The 22,759-nt window shown below is 35.2% G+C and overlaps 1 protein-coding gene across 2 annotated transcripts; it reads left to right on the top strand.

Moving 5' to 3' along the window:
* The first annotated feature begins 8,616 nt into the window (after positions 1-8,616).
* On the top strand, positions 8,617-22,679 carry LOC145605412 (phosphatidate cytidylyltransferase 4, chloroplastic-like). Of its 2 annotated transcripts, none has more exons than XM_081661456.1 (8): positions 8,617-8,680; positions 9,792-10,064; positions 11,174-11,475; positions 13,983-14,173; positions 15,465-15,589; positions 17,644-17,780; positions 21,886-22,001; positions 22,325-22,679. In XM_081661456.1, the coding sequence occupies exons 2-8, from the start codon at positions 9,801-9,803 to the stop codon at positions 22,414-22,416; spliced, it is 1,227 nt and encodes a 408-aa protein (XP_081517582.1). In that variant the 5' UTR covers positions 8,617-8,680; positions 9,792-9,800; the 3' UTR covers positions 22,417-22,679. The 2 variants fall into 2 exon arrangements, with proteins under 2 accessions (XP_081517582.1, XP_081517583.1); XM_081661457.1 differs by having other exon boundaries at positions 17,647-17,780.
* Positions 22,680-22,759: the final 80 nt, after the last annotated feature.

Raw genomic sequence — 22,759 nt, forward strand, 5'->3', positions numbered from 1 at the left:
CTGGGCCACTACCAGATCCGAAAGGGGCTGAATGGGTGGGGATTCGCAACTGGTTTTTGAATTTGGTGATGAATTTTTTTGGTGAAATAGGGGTATTCGGCGGGTTCGGGTATTCTTCAGCAATAAGGTTTATAGAGGGTAGGATTTTTGTTGGGCTTTTGGGCTTATCTGTAGATGGGCCCACAGCTTAATTCAAATAAGGCTCAATTGTCTTACCCAGCTCATCACAAGGCCCAAACGAGGAATTCTTAAGAGAGGCCTCACCCCATAGATCTCGGCTGTCTGGGTCCTTCATGGGCTCCTTGGTCTCACTTCCACTATCGCTTGACAGGCCCAAGTCCAGCAAAGCTTGAGCGAAGCTTAGTAACGGCGAATCTGGGACCGGGCCCCAAGTTGGGCCATTTGGACTACTTGGAGTGAATGGAACTAATTCTTCAAGACACGTACCATCCAATTTTTCTAGCTCTTTTAGGAGCGATGGAGACGAAGCCACTGAGTGAAACTCTGAAGAGTTGTCGTCTGGCTCTAAAATATCCGCAAGTGACTGGTAACTTTCCATAATTGGGTAACGTAAGAAAGTTGTTGAACTAAGAATTGGTGGGATAAAGTTGCTTAAAAGGGGGAAAGTGAAAAGGACAAGTAAGAAAGTAAGAGCAGCCAAATTGAAAAGGAGCTGGGGTGAACTTATAAATAGAAAGTAAAAGGCTAAAAAATTCAGAAAAGGGAAGTGGGGTATTTGAATATTCGGTGGAATTTTGCTGGATTGCCTCTGACCCAATAGAAATAGGAAGACATCTAGAAAAATAGGGGACCATTTTGGGAAAAGTGGTACTTTAAAAATATTCACCCATGTAAGACAAGGAATATCCCACCTAGGAGGGTTCCAAAACCAATCATAAACTCCCCCCCAGACAACACGGGTTAGTAGCTATCCAGGTGAAACCAACATCTAGATGAGTAACTGGCCAATAAATACTCCTGGCTTGAGAAATCAATGATCTGCTTCTTTTGCTGAGTACACCCATATTCTTGTCTCCCCTCTCAGTCGCAATAAAGTCGATGTTCCCCCTTTTCCGTTTCTTCACCCTCCGTAAGAGTACCTTACTCAAGTACTCCGTATTAGCACAAACAGGTTATGTACCGGGTACAGGCCCCACTCCGCTTTTTAATTTTTTGTCCAGCCTGATTCTCCCAACTTCCACCACTGAAACACACGCGCCACCACATGGTCTTTTCTTGGGACAGATTATGTACGAAATTTTCAACCACCTCCTCTCATATAGGGTTCTCCGGCCACCGTCTTCATCACTCCATTTTCTTTTATTTCCACGCTCCTCATCAGCATCCGCTCCCTTACCTTGGTCACCTTGATCATCCTTGTTCCCTCCCCCCGGCTCTTCCACTCCCCCACCATCTTTATCCTCTCCACCACTATCATTGTCATTGTCATCATCCTCATCGTCTTCATCCCCCTTCATATTCGACGAGGTTGAGCTACCGTCTTCATCCTCATCATCCTCATCCTCCTTCCTATCTGAAGAATCATCCTCAGACGGCACCGGAGTTTGTGGTACCCAGTCATTCTCCGAGACACTTTCCCCCCTCACTTCCCTCAAAGTTTGTACTTCGATAAGATTAATTTTCGAAGTCCTATTTCTCTCCACTCTTTTCAGTCCCATTATCTTATTCTACTCGTATTCATGTGCGCTTTCTGACTAACATGCAAACATTAGGTTAACCCTAAACCTGTTTATCTATGTTGGTTGAATATTAATGCACAAATAAATCTATTATTGGTGATCACTTGAATTAAAATCATATTGGCCTAAACCAAATTATTAATTATCTTATTAAGCGTGATTTCAAGTACAAATTCCCTTTAAACATGCATAAAAGGCGTGATCAAGCAATAACAATAATATATCAAGCAACATAATAATTACAATAATAATAATCATAATCATGATAAGGCATAATAAAGCTTAAATAATAATATCAAGATCTTAGGCATGATACTAACAAGATTAATAACAAATCCTAGCATGTCACTAAACAGTAAAGATCAAAGCTTTAAACCTAACATGATACTAACATGCTATTATAATATTAGAAATAATAAGAGGCACCCAAAATATGATACTAGAAAGCAATAAATAACATCCTAACATGATACTAGGAATTAATCAAATATAAACATGCTTTCTACAAGAATAGAGCAATAAGATTACATACTTTATTTAATGCTTCATACCTCTTTCTAATAACAAAATACACACGTTAGTAAACTTCAATGAAAGTAATAAATCAAAGAATTAAATTAAATAATTGAAAAGAACGAAAGAGTTAAAAAGTTTAGACTAGATTTGGGACCAAACCTTCAGAAAAGTATAAACCTTTCACGTCTAGGGCGAAGGCAACTTCAAACTTGGCTAGGTGTTTCAAGAACTTGTGAATGCGGTATTGTGTTTGTAAAAAGCTAGTTTAGAAAGAGAGAGAAAGAAAGCATATATTGCTCAAGAGAGAATAGAGAGAATTGGGTGAGTGTGAATTGATTGTTGATAAATAAAAACGGAGGTCCAGGACCCTATTTATAAGAAAAATAATCCTAAAAATCATAGAATTTGATAAGGAATAAATCTCCACGTTGTCGCCAACAAACCGACCTTGTCGCCATAAATTCATCTTGTCGCCAGGCAACAAGCCTTGTCGCGTGGCGACAAAGACAGTTTTTGCGGATTTTATTTTTATCATATCTTTTGATCCAGAAGTCCAAATAAGTTATATAATATATCATTGGAAATCCTTGAAGTCTACTTTCAAATGCAATTAGAATCAGATTAAAATCTTTTGTAGATAAAAGGATATGGCTGAAATAGTGGAAGGGTATCAGTTTTGGATAGAGTTTCGTATTTCTTTCATATCTTTTTCGTTATAGCTCGGAATTAATATTATAATATATCATTGGAAAGATAATTTCAAGATCTATCCAACCATATAAAATTTAAATAAAAAATATGAGGAACGAAAATAATATTTGACTGTATTTGAACATGTTTAAATCCGAATAGAATTAGGACTCTAAAAAAGGAAAGTTTTATTCAAATTCAAACTCTATGATCTTATCTTTTCAAAAAAAGATAATTAAAATCTTTTAGAAACTTATAGAAGATTCTAATAAATCCTAATTAGTTTAGGAATAGGATTAAACATTTGGACCCTCCTCTTGATCATTGGGTCGTAGGTAAAATCCCGTTTGGGCCCAGTTTAGTATTTTGGCCATAACTTCCTCATTATTCATCAGAATTAGGCTTATAATATATCTTTGAAAAGGTCTTTTCAAACCCCATCCAACTACATAATTATTGGACCCTTCTCATGGACCACACTAAACTGGATTGGACATTTTCATAAAATAGAGTGGGTTTTCGAAAACAGAAAGAAAGATTTTTAATAAAAAATACTGCATCACTTAACCTTTCACACTTTCACTTCATTTTATTATGGTTCGACACAAAAGGTATTCATCACTGGGTTTGGTTTTGGGGAGACACAAATGGGTGTCTACTAAAGCCCCCACTTTGACTGAGTTTGGAGAAACTTAGGTTTCGAAAACAAAAGTCAAAGTATCGATAGGGACGGAGAATGATTGAGAACGTTCTGCGATCCCAAATCATTCGTGTAACGCCGATACTTGCAAACTAGCGTTAGTTAAACAGATAAAGAGAGTTAAGAAACGCTTATCTTGCACCGTCGAGCACACGTCTCTGGAGTATGTAGCCGTTTTTGTTGCTGTATTTTGTTTTGACGACCTTCCACAAGCTAGAGAACGCCATCTCGCTGTTTTTGATGTTCACTCGTCTCTGAACAATGAAGCCTTTTTTGAGGACTGTTCACTTGTCTTTGACCAATGGAGCTCTTTTTGAGGATATGTCCACGCGTCTCTGAACAAAAGAGCTTAATGTGGTGCCCACGCGTCTCTGAGCAAAAGAGCTCGATGATATGTCCACGCGTCTCTGAACAAAGAGCTTTGATAGGATGTCCACGCGTCTCTGAACAAAAGAGCTTTGATAGGATGCCCACGCGTCTCTGAGCAAAAGAGCTTGTCTCCGAACAAAAGAGCGTTGATGATATGTCCACGCATCTCTGAACAAAAGAGCTTGATGATATGTCCACGCGTCTCTGAACAAAAGAGTTTGATGTGGTTCCCACGTGTCTCTGAGCAAAAGAGCTTGATGATATGTCCACGCGTCTCTGAACAAAGAGCTTTGATAGGATGTCCACGCGTCACTGAACAAAAGAGCTTTGATAGGATGCCCACGCGTCTTTGAGCAAAAGAGCTTGATGATATGTCCACGCATCTCTGAACAAAAGAGCTTTAAATATTTGAATGTTTGTTGAGGTCGTTCGGTTGGCTGCAAACAGGAGCTTTGCTGAATGGTTATATCCTGTAAAAATCAAAAGATTGCCAAAAGACTTTGCTGGTGCTTTTTCTTTCTTAGGGTTGACCTAAGGATTGATGTGTTTCTTAGGGTTGACCTAAGGCTTGATCAACTTGAGGTTGACTCAAAGTGACTAACTGACTTGAGGTTGACCCAAGGTGAATGACTGACTTGAGGTTGACCCAAGGTGAATGACACGTGTGACTCATGACTCGCGTGACTAAATGTGTTTTGACACATCTGTTAGACTCAACTCGATATGATATGACACGACATGACTCAATGTACATGACTCGTGTGTGACTCACATGACTTGAAAATGCAAAAAAGCAAAAATTTTCCGTCATTTTTGTGGAGGGTACCGACTTTCTCCTGAAAAAGAAGACGCGAAAAAAGAATCGAAGTGCTTGATGGTGCATGTTGAATGAGCTTAGGCAAATATATGCGTTCGATACTGTCCCTCAAGGTGCAAGGAGTAATTTATCCTAAACTATCTTAATTGACTCGATTATGAAAGTATTTAGGTAACTTAGGCACGGAGGCTAAGTACTTCATACATTCTGATACAATGATGATTATGAGTGATGAGTGATGTTGATATAACAAAGCATGCTTCAACGTTATGTTAAGACTTCATGACAAAGGGTTCCTAATTGGAAGTCTATTTGGTCATGTATCTGTGATGTGTGTGAAAGTGACACTAAAGTTAAACTGCAAAGGCTAACATTGTGGAAAATATATTGAAAAGAGTCAAGAGATGGTGACTCTTAGGCTAGGTAGGCTAATAATGTAAGGATCAAGCCCCCAAGTCTATCTCTAAGTGAATAGAGATGAGCATTGGAGATCCCTTGACATGATCATAGCGTGGGTGTGTGAATGTGAATATGAATGCATTTTTATTACGGCCGCACCTCAATGTGAGGTTGCCTACGTATCCGTTAGGAATCAGGCCAAACGTAGCTCTAGCCGAACCTCGCACAAGTGTGTGTATACCTCAAAAAGGTCTTTTAAGGGTTGTATCGTGGTTAGGCTAAAGGTTGAAGAAGATGGGGATAAAGGCTCAAGACCCTAGATAAGCCCCCAAGGTGTGCAACCTTGCTTTTGAATTTTTGAATTTTTATGCTTGAGGTTTTTTCACTTTTGAGCTCTCTTTTCTTTTTTTGTTTATTTTTTGCTCTTCTTTTTTTGCTTTTATATTTATTCATATTCGCATTTTTTATAAGTGTAGGCAATCCCGATCTTGCGGTCTATCACTCACTTGGCATTCATGTTTCTCAGGCACAGTACCGAGCACTCGATAAGAGACGCAATCCGAGACGTGTTTTTATCAAAGATATTTTAATTTCATATCAAAGACATTGGAACACTTGCCCTTTTATTTGTACACTTTTATTGCCATTTTTTTTTTTTGAAATTTTTGGTAAAACACTCAAGCTTTGTATTTAGAACTTGCATAAGTTGCACACCATCCCATCCCGAGGTTAAGTAGATGTGTGTGAAGAAAGAAAGGTCTATCATTAGACGAGGCTCAAAGTGGTTTATCAAGAAAGGGATATATATTTAAAGGGTGGAGACGGTATAATGGGCTACAAGGGGTGCCTCTAATCATGGGTATACCTTGCGCTTAGTTTGACCTTGGATTTTTTTTTTATTTTGTTTTTTTTTATTTTGGTTTTTATTTTGGTTTTTTTTTTTTTTTTTTTTTTTTTTTTTTTTTTTTTTTTTTTTTGCAATGCAATGATCATGTGAGGAAGAAACGCTCATTTTATTAAAAGGGAACAAAATAAAAAACCTATGTAATAAATCTAAGGTAGACAAAGGGTGCCTATGCTAGACTTATTGGGGAAGGGTTTGAAAAAAAAGAAGAAGAAAGCATGAAATCTTGGTGAGAAGCTTGCCTTGTATTTTGTCTCATCATTACTTTTTTTCTTGTCAATCATATGACTCAAACTCGATTCAACATGCATAGATGGGAAGAGATCATGAAAGAATGAAGGGAATAATATGTGTGGAGAAAGTATGTGGAGAGTGGGAAAATGATGTAGATGGAGAAATATGGAGGAAATTAGAAATAGAATGAATCCCCCAACTCAAAGTCTCAAATGACGAAAAAAGCGACTCATGCATGAACCTAAGACATGGTTATGGTGACATATACAAAGTGTGCGGTGTGCTAAGACTAATGAGTGTAGGTGACATGTTAAGACTTGTTTCATGACCATGTGGCTAGACTTTGTGACTAGATTCAAGCAAAGACTAAGTTAAAACTTCACGTATGTGCATTAAACTGGATAGACTGTGGTATTTTAGTCATAACTTTTGATCTGTGACTCTGATTTGGACAAAACCAACGCCAAATTAAAGATAAAACTCGGGGCTACAGATCCATAAGGTTGTACGACTCGTAGTTCTTCCTAGAACTCCGGCTATGACCAAAACAAGTTGACGCTTATGCAGTATACGGGAATAAAAATCCGGGTTGACTTAAAGGAAATATGACTCAATTTAAGGCATATTTATTAGTTTAAATTAATTAATTAATTAAACAAAGTTCTTTAGTCATTGGTTAGTTTATTCCGTACTTTTAAAAACAGGTTTAATCTAAACCCTGAAAAGGTCTGCGCTAGCACGTTGGACTATAATTAGACGATGGTATATAGACTCAGCCCATTTATTTATTAGACGATCATATATTACTCCTTCCGTTTTTTTATTTGCATCACTTTTCTTTTAAGGGTGTTTTTTTACTTCTATATTTGGTAAAGTTGTACTATATTTTATAGGAAAATTTGATTTTAATAATCCAACCTTTGAGTGATTTGTTTTTATTAATCCAACCTTTGAGTTATTGCTGAATAATCCAAGCTTTAGGGGGTGTTTTTTTTTATTAGGCCAAACAGGTCACTCAACCTAAAATAGCAAGTCACCTGCCACATGTCGTGTGTTCATTTGTCAATAAATATTTTTTTTAATTTTTTTTATTAAAAAATGGTTAAATAAAAAAAAAAACTTTTTTTTTTTTTACTTTTTTCCCCTTTTTTTCTTCTTCCCCCTTCCCCTCTCCATGAATTCAGCCCCCATTTCCGGCCAACCTTTCTTCGCCGCTCCGGCGCTCCCCCTTCACCTCATTCCTTCTCAAATACCGGCCACCCCCTAAATACCATTTCAATTTCCCGGCAACCCACCCAAAAACATTAGCATTTTCTAGCCTGCTCATCCACACAAATCACACCCTTGAAATTAAATCTTGACCCCGCTCGAAAACCAGAAGTCCAGAACCCCAACCACGCAAATTCAGGTTTTGGATTTTGGGTTTTTGGGTTCTGGGTGTCATGGATAGAAGGGTGGCTGGGTTTCAGGGATAGGTGCAGGGAAGGATCGGAGAGGGTAGAGACGGCTGGGGAGAGTGAGGGGCGGCAGGGGAGTGGGGTGGTCGGAAATTGGAAAAGGGAGGGGGCTGTTTTACGGGGTGAGGGAAGGGATGGGGGAGTATTCGAGGGTGGGGGTGGGTTTTTCGGTGAGCTCTGGTGGCGGGGGAAGGCAAGGTAGGTGTTCCGGGGACATGTGGTTATTTTCTGGCGGGATGGGGAAGGGATGTTGGTGTTTTCCGGGGAAGGGGGCTGGTAATTACTGGAAAAGAGAGTGGGAAGGGCGGCAGGGAGGTGGGTGGCTGGGTTTTTCTCTTTTTTTTTTTCTTTTTAAAATTTTGTTTTGTCAAAAAAATTTAATGAAATGAAAAAAAAACCTGAGAAATAAGTTGCAGGTCACCTTGGCCTAATAATCTAAGACACCCCCCAAAACTTGGATTATTGTGGAATAATCAAAAGGTTGGATTATTAAATATAAATACGTTAAAGGTTGGATTATTTAAATAAAATTTTCCTATTTTATAATTCCTTACTCTTACTTTAAACCCTACTCAAATTATTTTATCATTTGGTCCCACTTAAATAATAAAATATCTATTTATCCTCACATATTACAATAATAATTTATTCACCCACTCACAATATTATACGAGTATTTATCTCTTAAAACTACGTGGATTCCCGAGTGATGCAAATACAAAAAAAACGGAGGGAGTATTTAATTAGTATGACGGGTCATAGGGATCCATAGAATTGCTCTCTCTTAGATTAGTCAGATATCCATTGAAGCGCACTCAACGTCCTCCATTGAAGCGCAGTTGGCGTTCTCCGTTGATTCTAGTTCTTGTATCCCCCATTGAAGCAACTTCTGAGGTAAGTTGTTCGTATTTGTTATCATCATATCAAATATCCCTAAAATTATGAAATCGATAATTGAATCAAATATCCCTATAATTATGAATCAAATTTGGTTGCTAATGTATTGCACAACACTTTAATGTTAGGATTTAACTATGAAATCAGAGCTCTTTTCCCTCCTACCTGCCTCAGGGACGGGCCTGATTCTGAGCCTAATTTGATGATTGAATCAAAGTTGGTTGCTAATGTGTTGCACAACACTTTAATTTTAGGATTCAACTCTGACATGTGATTATTCGAGCTTAATTTGATGTGTGAATCAAATTTGCCTTTAAAATTAGGATCGGAACTATGAAATTGGACCTTTTGTTTCTATAATTCTGAGCCTAATTTGATGATTGAATCAAATTTGGTTGCTAATGTGTTGCACAACACTTTAATTTTAGGATTCAACTCTGACATGTGATTATTCGAGCTTAATTTGATGTGTGAATCAAATTTGCCTTTAAAATTAGGATTGGAACTATGAAATTGGACCTTTTGTTTCTATAATTCTGAGCCTAATTTGATGATTGAATCAAATTTGGTTGCTAATGTGTTGCACAACACTTTAATTTTAGGATTCAACTCTGACATGTGATTATTCGAGCTTAATTTGATGTGTGAATCAAATTTGCCTTTAAAATTAGGATTGGAACTATGAAATTGGACCTTTTGTTTCTATAATTCTGAGCCTAATTTGATAATTGAATCAAATTTGGTTGCTAATGTGTTGCACAACACTTTAATTTTAGGATTCAACTCTGACATGTGATTATTCGAGCTTAATTTGATGTGTGAATCAAATTTGCCTTTAAAATTAGGATTGGAACTATGAAATTGGACCTTTTGTTTCTATAATTCTGAGCCTAATTTGATAATTGAATCAAATTTGGTTGCTAATGTGTTGCACAACACTTTAATTTTAGGATTCAACTCTGACATGTGATTATTCGAGCTTAATTTGATGTGTGAATCAAATTTGCCTTTAAAATTAGGATTGGAACTATGAAATTGGACCCTTTGTTTCTATAATTCTGAGCCTAATTTGATAATTGAATCAAATTTGGTTGCTAATGTGCTGCAGAACCCTTTAATGTTAAGATCGAACTATGAAATTGGGACTATTCTCTCTGGGCCCAGGGCGACTGCCCCTCCTGTCCGGGGACGGTCCTTCTCACGATCTCTTCCTTTTTTTAAACCCCTCGAAGTTTCATTTGCAACGACCAAAGTGAACATTAGATTGATGAGGATGGGTTCAGATGGTTGCGGGATTCCAGTAACGAAATTGCCAAGGCATCAGACAGTTATGGATGTGGCAAGAGTTGAGCCAGATGGACTCGATGAAAAGGCACAAAAGGTTGGAATTTCTGGCTTTTATACTGGTGTTATTCCTTATTATTATCTCTAAAAGATATATATGTGATTGAAATTACACATTGACAAACATGAAATGAGAAATGCTGCAACTAAAAAGACAAAGAAAGTGTTTTTTTGCTTCAAAATCCAGTGGTGCTGGTATCCATTCTACAGGGATTGTTATTTTGCATAGATTTCTGTCCCTTATTGCAGTACTGCGACTTGATTTTAGGTGAGTTGGATCTAAACCGAAGAACTAGGAAGTACTGCAGTCATACTATAATATTTGATCAAAGTGTAGAAGTATTGCTGCTTTTTCCCCCTTTTCCTGTTGCTTTGAAGCCTAGAGTCATGGGAATGTAAACATGTAATTATTCATTATTAAGAAGATGCAAATAAATGAAGTATTAGAATGAAAGAAAGTATTTCTGATATAAATGGTGGGAAATTAAATAAACACTGATACTGTCTATCTCCATTGCAAAAAGCACATATTTTGACCAAGTGTGGATAGAGGCACATGCTTGTGCATGAAGAAAGTGGTTATTTTGCAACTGGATGTGAGTGGATTGGTCATTGCTGTCACTTGGTGGCTGTATACCTTGTGCTAGATATTGATTGACTCTATATCATTTTAAACTCCTTGACATTCTTATAAATTTCATTACCTAGCACTCGCAGAGAATGAAGTGTAAGTAGTGAACCCTAGTTTGAAGATTGAGGGTCCTTTAGGTTAAATTTGCGGTTGACAAGAATGAGTAGATAATTTATATATTTATTTATTTTTTTTTGTGGGAAAAGCTGAAGGGGTAGAACTGAACTACAATTAGCTATTCATAGTCCACATTATTGGTCTTTTCATCTTATTTTAGCCTTTCACAGAGCTTCACTAACCTCTTGTAAAGTAATGGTTCTATCAAATAATTGTGCAAAGTCATTGGTATTAGAAAATGTTTGCTGTGCCTCTAGGTGAGATATAAAACAAATCAAATGTCTTCCGAAAATCTTTTCAGTTTCTGAACCCAGGGGGATTGTTATGTATAGGATGCGTTTTCGTTTCTTGTTACCACAATTGTTGGTTGTTGCTGGTTTTGAAAGGGTGTGTTGTAGGAAGTTGACGAAGGCCGCAACCTATTGGAAAAGGAAGAGATGCATTTGGAAGAGAAACATAAAGCTGGTCAGTTGAAGAACAGAATTATATATGGATTTGTGATTGGCATTTCAGTAGGCGGCATCATACTGGCAGGAGGATGGGTTTACACTATTGGTGTTGCTGCTGCAGTTTTTATTGCAGCAAGAGAGTATTTTGGATTGGTAAGGAGTGATGGGATTGCCATAGGAATGACACCGCCACCTCGATATGTGTCAAGAGTTTGTTCTGTTATCTGTGCTCTTATGCCTATTTGGACCTTGTAAGATTTACTCCATCACCTTTGATTCTCTGTTTTTGGGTGTGATTTTATACTTCTCATGCTATATCACCAGCTGCTGTTGTGGGATATGAGTTAAAAATAACAAATGTACCAAGTCAACCATAGCAAATCTTTTGTGTTTGTGCCATTTGTGGCTGTACTGCTGTATGCTTGACCATTTAGTGGATATTATATAGTCCCTCTTTTGTGTTTACCCACTTTTCATTTAGCAGTATTTTTTATGTACCAGTTCTAATATATTCTATTTTTAGCAAATAGGTTTTATAATCTTAACCTTCTTACCTCACAATGTTTACACTTTTCCATTTACTCTGTCTTACTTTATCAACCTATTTCTTATACGCCCACCTTTTTCTTACACCAACTTTCCTTTCCTAAAAACAAGAGTTTAAAATAGATGGTAACTAAAACATATACGAAGGGAGTATCCACTTTGTTGGATGCAATATCTCTGGATAAACTTTTATTAGTCCTTAAATCCCCTAATAATTATCACACTTTTCTTATTTAGGCTGTTCCAAACACACACACACACACACACACACACACTCTCTCTCTTCTATTTCTAGTAGTTCTTTCCTTTCTCTCTTTATCACATCACCCCTTTTTCTCTATGTATCGTGACACTATTTTTTACTTTTCTTCTTGCTTTATCCACAATAAAAAAAAAATTATTCACATTTCTATCCATTTTATTTGTGCTTCGTGATAGTCTTTGAGTGATGGATGGAGTATTTGATATTTTCCAAGATATGTACTATAATACTATATGAGTTTATAAATCATAATGTACGTGGATGCAGCTTGCTATTGCAGATCTTATTGTCATATTGTAACATCCGTAATGACTTTCCTAGGATTTTTTTTTTTGTTTTGTTTTTTTTATAATTTTTTTATTACCCCCTAGCCTAGCAAGGGATCAATAGAATTTGGAGCTTGATCTGTTTTCCGTGTGTGTATATGTGTGTGTGTTGGGGGGGGGGGGGGGGGGAGGTATCTGAATTATGACTGGTTGCAATAGGTATTGGGTTCTTGTGTTGTTTTCTTCCACCTTTTCATCTCAGAGGCTGATTGAGCATAAACCATTTTATTTTTCCTCTACATTGTTTTAAAACTGTCCAAACTATAAGCTTAAATACATCTCCAATTTTCAGAGGATTGTGTGTGAAGATATAAGCTGGCTTTTGTTTCAGAAGAGTATGGTTTTCCATTTGTTGCTTGGAAGTAAATCATGGATTGATTAAGCTTTAATGCTTTGTCATAAGTCAGTGTCTTGCTCTGCTTGGTTTCATATTCTTCTCGTAGGTAGATTTTTCGATTCTTATGGAAGCCATGATGATGGACGGGAGAGCTATGATAATATACATGTTATTCTACATAATGAGAAAAAACCTTTTCAATAGCTTCAACAAGAACTAACCTCATCTACTCTCTCCATTTGGTAATCCCTAACTTATCCTCCCCTCTCACAGCTTGAAGATGTCATATAAGTGCTCTGTCTACTCTTCACTTTTGAAAAATCAAGATATTCACACTTTATCCTGTATTTAACACTAATAAGTTCATTAAGAACTTCTCTATTTCTGGATCCAAGAGTTTTTCTTCGGCCAAATCCTCATATGCAGCCACAGGCTTCCCCAATCTAACACTGCAGCACCATAGAACAAAAGCTACAACATGAGAAAACTTTTCAAGCTTAACACTACTTGCTGCCAGCTTAAGATTCAGATAGAAAGCTTATTAATTTGTCACTTTGCCACTTTCCCTATAAATGGAATGATGAAACAAAGTAGTATTATTGCCTCTTAAGACCCTAGTCTCTTCAACTTACAAAAATAATATTCAGTAAAAATAATTTCAGTTCGGTAAAAATAATTTATAGTCAATAAAAATCAGTAACTTTAAAGAACAAATATATCAGAGAATCAGTAAAATAATTTCTATTTAGTAAAAATAAGTTTAGTTAAGTAAAATTAGTATGAGTTCAATAATCTATGTTCATCAAAAAAAATATAAGCTCAGCAAAAATGAGGTGAAGAGAACAGAGCCTAAGCCTCTCAAAATTTATAACACAATTTTTCCAAAAAAAGGAACATACCTTAAATACCAAGAAGATAGGCTGGATGGAAAACAGAGAAAAGGATGTGAGAAGCTATCTCCAGATCTGAAAACATGCTTGGTATAGGGTCATCAGTGCTGTACAAGAGCCACCAGACCCTCCTCGGCCATTGATGAGCCTTGATGAAGGAGATACATGTGGTTTTTTTGTAATCTTAGAGAGAGATGCCTTTGTTATTCAGGTTTTGATGGTATATGATGATTTGATTACTACATATTCACTTGAGTATAAATTTTCTCTTTCTTTGCTGATCTCTTTTTTCTTTTACTTCTTTTTCTCCTTTTTTAGGGGGGTGTTCAGGGTGTTATTCAATTGCTTACTTTTTTGTTGTTGTTGTTGTTGTTGTTGTTGTTGTCGTCGTCGTCAGGTATGCTGGTCACATTGACATCTCAGTAACATCTGCAGCTTTCATTGTTGCAACAGCTTTGCTTTTACAAAGAGGAAATCCTCGCTTTGCTCAGCTTAGTAGTGCCGTGTTCGGGCTGTTTTATTGTGGCTATCTACCTTGTTTCTGGGTCAAGCTTCGATGTGGTTTATCACTTCCAGCCTTGAACACAAGTATAGTTCTGAACTTTATATAGAAATACCATTGTAGATACAATGAAATTATGTTTTTACGAAATGAAGTTGTTTTAATAGATTTTCTTTCTACGATTTATATTCCCTCTGTTCTAGTATAATTGACAGTTTGCCTTTATATATATATATATTTTGGAGCAATATGAAAAGATCCCATGAAAGCCAACTATCTAGCTTTCTATTCTTTTTGCATTTTCTTCAGTGAGAATTGTGTGTTATAAATTGTGTTATGAGGTAGGGTACTTTTCATCTCTCATCCTAATTACTGTAAAGCCTAATGCATTCTTGTATAAATCATGTGAAAAAAGAGAAATGAATGTTGATACCAAAAAGAAAGAATAGAAATTAAGCTTTTGTGATTTTAGAAATTGGATATCTGGGAAAGACTCAAAAGTACGACTCCAAGTCTGATTGTATAAGAGTTGTTTGCAATATGTAAAGTCTTGTAAGAATGGTTTGGGGTGTTTGTCTAGTTAAAATACAGACTAAATCTATCAGAGGCTAGAGGCATAGTTCTGTTTGTCACACCAAATTAGTGGCTAGTATCCAAGGGGCCTACTAATGCTCCTTTGATGTTCTGATGCTGATTTTATTTTGGATTTGCTTTAAATTTTGGAAAATTTGTTAGAAACCACCTTTTAATCGGTGGTTTTTGTGAGAAACCACCTCTTGAAAAAAAACCTTGTAAGAAGAGACCTAATTCATAATTTCTTTTGCAATAGACCACTTTTAGCTGTATTCCAGTAAACTCACAATTTCAGGCATTGACTTCACTTTAACTACCCATTCTCTCACTTTAGGCACTTCCATGGCTGCTTTACCACAGGTTTACCCCCCCCCCAACCGCTGTAACTTCCCTTTCCCCTCCTCCATTGTTGCCACATTGACCTCTTCTCTCTCTGCCTTATCTTGTGGTGGTTTGGTTTTTTCAGGGAGGTTAGGGTTTTTCTTTGTTGGGGTGATTTCCGATTGTAGTTGGGGTTTTTTTAGTGGTGAGCAGGTTGCAAGATATTTCATAATGGTTGCGTAGTGTTTTTTTCCCCTCTCATATTATTCTTTTTTGAGTATTAAATATGATAAATTGAAGATGGATTTTGTTATATCTTCTTCTATTATGCTCCTTCCCACTCCTTTTTCTATGTTCTTTGTTGCTGTATCATCAAGTGCAAACAAATCCTTTCTATATTACAAGACAAGTTCACTGAAAACTTATAGAGTTTACCCAGATATTTTTATCTAAAACAGTGCATAAATTTTTTATGATTGACAGAAATAGGATATTTCTGGCCTGTTCTTCTTGGTGGCCCAACGCATTGGACTGTAGGTCTTGTGGCTACCTTATTATCTATCAGCAGCATTATTGCAGCAGATACATTTGCTTTCCTTGGAGGCAAGGTAAGTACTAATTTTTGAAATTGATTGGTTGATGCTAATTGTATTTTGTATGACAAAGATTCCGTACATGAACTTTACTTCATTAGGTCTCGAGTTAGGTTTTTTGGATTATCTCAGGTATTGCTTCCCAACTTTTCACCATGTTGCCATCTGATTTGAGGATGTGTGTTCGTTTTTTTTTTTTTACTATTGGAAATGGATCATAGCAGATATTATTTTTTTTTGCTGATGTTAATTTCATTATTTTTTCTTTTAATTTCATTACTTTTCTCAATGTTAATCTCTTATACTAGTAGATGAAAACCCTATCCCTTCCAAGGGTATGAAAATGTTTTAAAAGGGAATTTAAATCAATGGAAAGGAAAATATAGATTGAAGAATAGTTCTCAGTTATCACTTTATCGGTTTATCCCAACACATTTAAGCATTATTATTGCCACATTTTCCCTTCACAATAACTGTGGATGAATAGGTCTATTTGCTTCAACTAGAGAGGCCATTTCTTTTTACTGCCTATAATATTTTGTGGCAAGCTGGACAAGAGTTGTGGTGAGTTCTAAAGAGAAGAACAAATAGAGGGTGTGGGAGGATACTGATTAATAAGAGAAAGTGACTATAGGAGGTTTGAGAAATGAAGAATTGGGGGATTGGGAATGGTTATCAAAATGATGAAAACTTAATTTTATATAAAGAACGTACAGAATCTAGCAGATGGGCTCTTAGTATTAAACAGTGTGATCAAGGTGTGCCTAGGTGCTAGGCTAGTCAAGGTGCTAACCAAACCGTCTGTACCCCAGGCACAGTGCATCCTAGAAGGCACTAATAAGCGCACTTATCATGCTGCCTCCACCAGCCACCTTATGTTTTAAATGTGCGGGAAAAGGAGCTAAAAAAATAATTTCAAAAGACCATTGATTTTCTCAAATTGAATCCTATCCGATTTTTAAAGTGACAATCAAGTAACATCCCTTTTTTAATTGAATGAAATTACTTTAACCTAACAACCAATTGGAAACCCCTAATGATTAAAAAACCCTATTATACGGGTTGCTAAGCAATGTAAGAAGTTGATGACTGTTGCTATGATAAAGTATGCCAGAGAGCAATACCTTGTGGTTCAGGCACCAAATTTATCGTAGCTGGTGCCTGTCAAACATTCCAGACCCTATACGGTTAATCGTCTTCTTCTTGAAGCTTATGGTCTCTCTCTCCTCAACAATATTTTCCCTCTACGGTTAATGATAAGGAGTTTTATTTATTTATTTAATGATAAGGAGTTGAGGAACTCCTAAGTTTTTTTTTTTTTTTTACTAAATATCTAATACTCCATCTGTTCCTAATTGATTATCCTATTTTGAATTGCACAATTCTAAATGCAAGGTTGTAATTTATATATCTCAAGCTACATATTGTGAAAATATACAATAATTTTATATTTGGAAAATTAAAAATCATGTTGAATCTAAAACGATCCTACTTGACTATGTTTTAAAGTATATGTATTTATTTCTAACAACGTGATGTATCTCACGGCTCAAAGCAGTGACAGGATGAACCTGTTCCTCCTCTGCTGTTAGGCCCTGGTCAATTAATTTTGTAAATGTGCGACTGTTAGATAGTTTTTTTTTAGTTCATTATGTGCTTCTTTTATGCTTTTCTCTTCGTGGAAACTCAAAGATTATATGTATTGTGGAGCATGGAGTTTAAGGAGAGGAAAAACATTGAGATAAAAACAATAGTGGATGGGTGCGAGTCCAAAGATTAGCAAAAATGTTAACAGAAAACCATGTGGGACAACTTTTTTTGGTAAATGATAATCTTTAGCTCTGATGGAGGCAGTGTATAATTGCGTCTTTGCTTGTTCAAATTTAGTTTAAAGTATATTCTTTATTGAAATATTTCAGCACGGCTTAAAAAGTTCAACCTATGTTGTACTAGAAGGATATGATGCTGTCATTTCTACTTTGATTTATAGGATGATAGCCATATGTCTTTGCATTATTGATATTATTATTTATATAAAGCTTATTTTTTGCTTTTCCTTTTTACTTAAGCAGGCATTTGGCCGCACTCCGCTTATTAACATTAGCCCAAAAAAGACGTGGGAAGGAGCTATAGTGGGTTTGGCTGGTTGTGTTGCTACTTCTGTCATATTATCGAAATTACTTTATTGGCCAAAGTCTTTGACAAGGTAAAATTTCCTGTTTTTTAGCTCAGCCATTGCGTGGTCTAGATATCACGATTTATTTAGCCAACCCTGATAATTGAAGCGTATATTTACTCTTGACTTCTTTATAAGACCTTAAAGTAGTCATCTGCAGAATATGATTGGAGTACACTTTTCCCTTTCTCACTTAGAAGTCATTGGTTTTAGGGGATAATATAGTGTCTATACTGGATAATATCGTGCCTATGAACATCAAACTGCCTCCTTTTGGTGGTTGCATCAAGCACTAGACTATTTTTTCTTAATTTTTTTTATTTATTTATTTATTATTTTTTTTTTATTATACTCCATTCATTTTTCTAAGACTTGGAATAGATCTAGAGGGGCAGAAGGGTGGAATTCACCTTCATGTGTAATAGGTTTGGGACTGAGTTGCGCTTTACCTTTTTTTTATTTTTTATGAAAAAATAAATGGGTGGCCACTTTCTGAGGTGGATTTTTGTCAATAAAAATTTTAGGACAAGTTATATTCCTAAATGCCAAATTTTGACATCCATCAATGATATAAATAATATTCACTTAGAGACATTCAATCCCTTTTTATTCAGAATATTTAACTATTGAATTATGGAAGAAAATATATATTATAGAAATATAAAATAAATATTTATGATAGAAATATACTCTGTATATGAGAAACAACATTGTACTTATTGTTTTTTCATTGTTTAGATGATATCTTTGTTATTTTAATATGCTACTCATGAATTAATGTTCATTTAATAATTACGTTTGGAATATAAAAAATTATATTGCCACTGCTCCTAAGAGTTGTCAAAGATTCTTATATACACCTGGGTCCGGGTGTATAGTACACTTAAGGGTATGTTTTGCTTATTTTGATTTTTATTGCTTATTTAATCATCAAATCAGCAAAACAACTCTTAGAAGCACCTTACACCTTGGTATATTTAAAGATTTTTTTTAAAAAAAAAAAAAATCAAAAGTTGTTAGTTGTCATGCGATGTTACAAACTATGAAGTACAATATAAAAATTATATTTGATTTGGAACATTTTATTTTTAATCTCGTATAATTTCTTTGGAATTTTGACTTTTGGTACCACTCAAATACTCTATTTTGATTTTTGGTACGTATCTAAAATTTAATATTATTTTACTTACCACCAAAAATTTAAAAATGTATTTTTTGGTACCCACTAACAAAATTCATTAGAGAAACCATTAGTGGGGCCCACTCTCCAACTTTAAAATTTTTTTCTTTATTTTGTATGCCGAAAATTTTCCGTTAAGGTTTTGGGGGTCATTCTTATTTTGTGTGTTAAGAATTGTATCAATTTGCATGTCATTAATATTTTTAGTCGCAAAAACTTTTCTAGTATGGTTTTAAGGGTCAGTTTAGCTCTTAAGGGTCCAAATTCAGTCCAACAATGGCAAAAAAAAACCATATATGCCTCATTTTGTGTGTCCAAATCAACATTATTGAAAAAGCAAATTAAGGCTGTTACAATTATTACTTTTTTTTTTAGTTTTTTATTTTTTATGCGAATTTCGAGCTCAATTTGGATTCCTAAGGACTAAACCGATCCCTAAAACCTTACCCGAACAATTTTCGCGGCTAGGAAAATTAACAACACGTAAATCTATTCTATGTTACTTGGACTCGGGTACCCATGTCCGACACGGGTATGTGTCTAAGTGTCCAACTCGGCTTTTTTTTGAAAAATTTCCATGATTTTGAACTAAAAGTGAAGTGTCCAGTGTCATACCCATGTCCGAGTGTCGAGGGTCCGACACGGGTACGTGAGGTGAAATGAAGAGTCCGAGTAACATAGAATCTATTTACGTTATTTTTTTGTCATAGCTCAATTTGGACCCAAAAGAACTAAAATGACCCCCTAAAACCTTAAAGAAACATTTTTTAGCATGCAAAATGAGGAATTTTTTATTTATAGTTGACCGTTAATGGAACCTTAACAGAAACCATTAAGTGGTACCAAAAGCTTTACTTTTAAAATTTTAGAGGTAGTAAAATCAAAATAAATTTTAGATAGGTACCAAAAATCAAAGTAGAGGGTTTAACTTTCCAATAACTTTTTAAAATGAATTTCATGATGTAAAAATAATAGAATTATAAAATATTAATTGAAATTTAAGATTTAGTTTATACTTATGTAGTTTTGGAAATTTATCAAATATAAAATTCTACAATAATTTTTTTATTCTGAAAAATCTATCCAAATTTTGCCTATTTGATTTTATACGTGGCACATTAATTTATAATGTTTATATTAGATGGTACTCTGTATCTATTATTAAAGCTTACTACTCATGAATTAATTATCATTTAATAATTTATTTGTAAAATTAAAAATTGTATCACCATTAGTAGTTTTGGGATCTACAACAATTGATGTACAATTTAGTTATCATTTTAGACTATGGAATTTTATTTTTTATCGATGAAAATATATCATTAATATAAGTAGTATCTTGTTTTGAACTAATTTTCAAAACAAATTTTAGGATTTAAAAAATAACAGATTTATAAGATATTTATATAAAGCTATAATTTTACTAAATATAGTTAGTGTGTGTCCATGGTGATTTCGCCTGACAAAGAGTAACATGGTAGCTGAGTTATGGGGTTGTTAGGGATGATGGAGGTCAGGTTGGAGTGATTTTGGGTGAGGTGTTGTAGTAGCTATGTGCTCTCTCTCTCTTAAATTAACCCAGCTTTTTTCAAGGGAAATGGATTGGCTTACCTATAAAATTCAAGCATAATTCTTTATTATTGTCCTTTATTTCTTTTTCTTGATTTGCTTCCCTTTCTGATGTGTGAACCAAACATCCCCTCCTTAATTTGACCATTTTTATAAGCCATGCTTCCACCATTTTTTTTAATTGCAACGTTTCTCATTTCACATTTGCCAATGCGTATTTCCAATCATTTATATCTCTAACAATCTACATGTAAAAATCCTACAAATTTGGTGTTATGAAAGTATGAATTGAGAAACGAGACATAACATAACTATATTTTTCCGTTAGTATAAATCATTAAAGAGAGTAAAAATAGAGTGTGAATTATACAAAAGTCACACCGATAAACTAAATAAAATCGGAGGAAATATCTTTTATCTACTATAGAAGAATCAAAACATTTGGGTAATTTTTTCAAAAAAAAAAAAAAAAAAACATTTGGATAAGGACTCTGGAAGTACATACGTAGCTACATTCCTTTTGCTGTAGTTAATGAATTCTTTAAATTATATTGCATGGTAAACCATCAGATTAGAGTCACTGTGTTGTCCTGTATTGTGACACTGCCTCTTGATTGTGTCATACAGTTTGTCTATTGATTAGTCATTGTAAAAATCCTAGTAAATTGTGTAGAAAGTTATTCTCAATCTAGAGTTTGATAGAAATTTGCAGTTTTGAACTTTGTGCCTTCAGTAGCTCTTTTGGATTGTCAGTCATTCTGTCTGCTAATGTGGCTGCTCTCTGCTTATAGGATTGGGGTTCCAATTATTAGGCTGGTAATTGCCTAACTGGTTCATCTATGTCTCTTATTTGGTCTAAAATACAAAATCGTTGATGTTTCTTTAGAAAGGGCATAACCTTAGTTATTGTGTCTGATTATTGGAAAGTTCTTATGGCTATTTTGAAAGGGCATAGTCTTAGTGTTATCTTTAGGTAGTATCTAATGCCTCTCTGCTAAACTCGTCCGGATGTTGAAATCTCATGCTCAAAATTTTGTAAGCCTGATATAATCATTGTTTTTTCTGTAAAAAGTTTGCATCTATGCTGTTATTTAGATTTACATTTTTCAGTGAGATCTTGTAGCTGTAAGAACGATAATCTTTTGCCACACTTCTAATTATTTCATGATCATGTTCTTATTACTGGAAAAGTGGAAAGAGCTTTGTTTTTTTTTATTTTTTATGCGTGTAGGTTTGATTAGTCAACCTTATCCCTTTTGTAAAAGTTTTTTGTGGATCCTATTTAATAATCATAATGTAGGTGTCAAGCTGATTGCAATTCTGATTACTCAAATTGTCAACCTTTGAATGTAGTTTGACTTAAGATCTCCTTTTTACTCTTTGCAGTGCAGTTGCATTGGGGTTTCTGAATTTCTTTGGGTCGTTGTTTGGTGACCTCACTGAGTCGATGATAAAACGTGATGCAGGTGTAAAGGATTCTGGGTCTCTTATACCAGGACATGGTAGGCCATGTGTTTCGTTTCTCTTTTTTCATGGGGAAGGGGCAGGGGGGCGGGGGGGGGGGGGGGGGGGGGTGGGGGAACACGAAGATTACATTTGTTTTTTGTTCTTAGGAAAAAGGAACTCTAAGGACTATGTATAAGAAGCTAAAAGAAAAAAAAAAAAAAAAACTAAGCACTTAATAGCATTAAACAAGGGGTGTTGAAAGTTTGAACTTGAGTGGGAAATATGAAAATGTTCACAGCTCAGAAATGCAATACATATGTGTAAAACCCTCCATATTTAATCCTACTTATCATAATTTTAATTGCGACTTTATCCACAGGTGGAATACTAGACAGAGTTGACAGTTACATCTTTACTGGTGCACTCGTGTACTCTTTTGTTAAAACTTTCCTGCCACTCTGGGGGGTGTGAAAATTTTTTGTAGTGAAGAAGCTCTCGAAGGTGAAGCTTTCGGAGTATTAGTCTATAGCCCGTCGCTTAGTATTTTAGTCCCATACTTGCCAGTTTTTTGTTGTATGTATAGATTCTTTTCTACCCTTAGAATATATAGCTCAATAAGTTGTGTACTCCAATGAGCATATTAAGTAATTTACATGTGTTTCTCTAGATGTCAATCGTCACAGTCATACTACATCTGTATCTTAAACTTCATATTTATTAAAGATTATGATTCAGAGCAATACTTGTTTCAGTTTCTCAAAATTGATATAGTTCAGCTATTTGTGTGGTTATCAAAAACAATGGCTGGAAACAT

This window comes from Chenopodium album, chromosome 22 (genome assembly GCF_948465745.1).
Source record: "Chenopodium album chromosome 22, dcCheAlbu1.1, whole genome shotgun sequence".
In the NCBI taxonomy this organism is placed as follows: Eukaryota; Viridiplantae; Streptophyta; class Magnoliopsida; order Caryophyllales; family Amaranthaceae; genus Chenopodium; species Chenopodium album.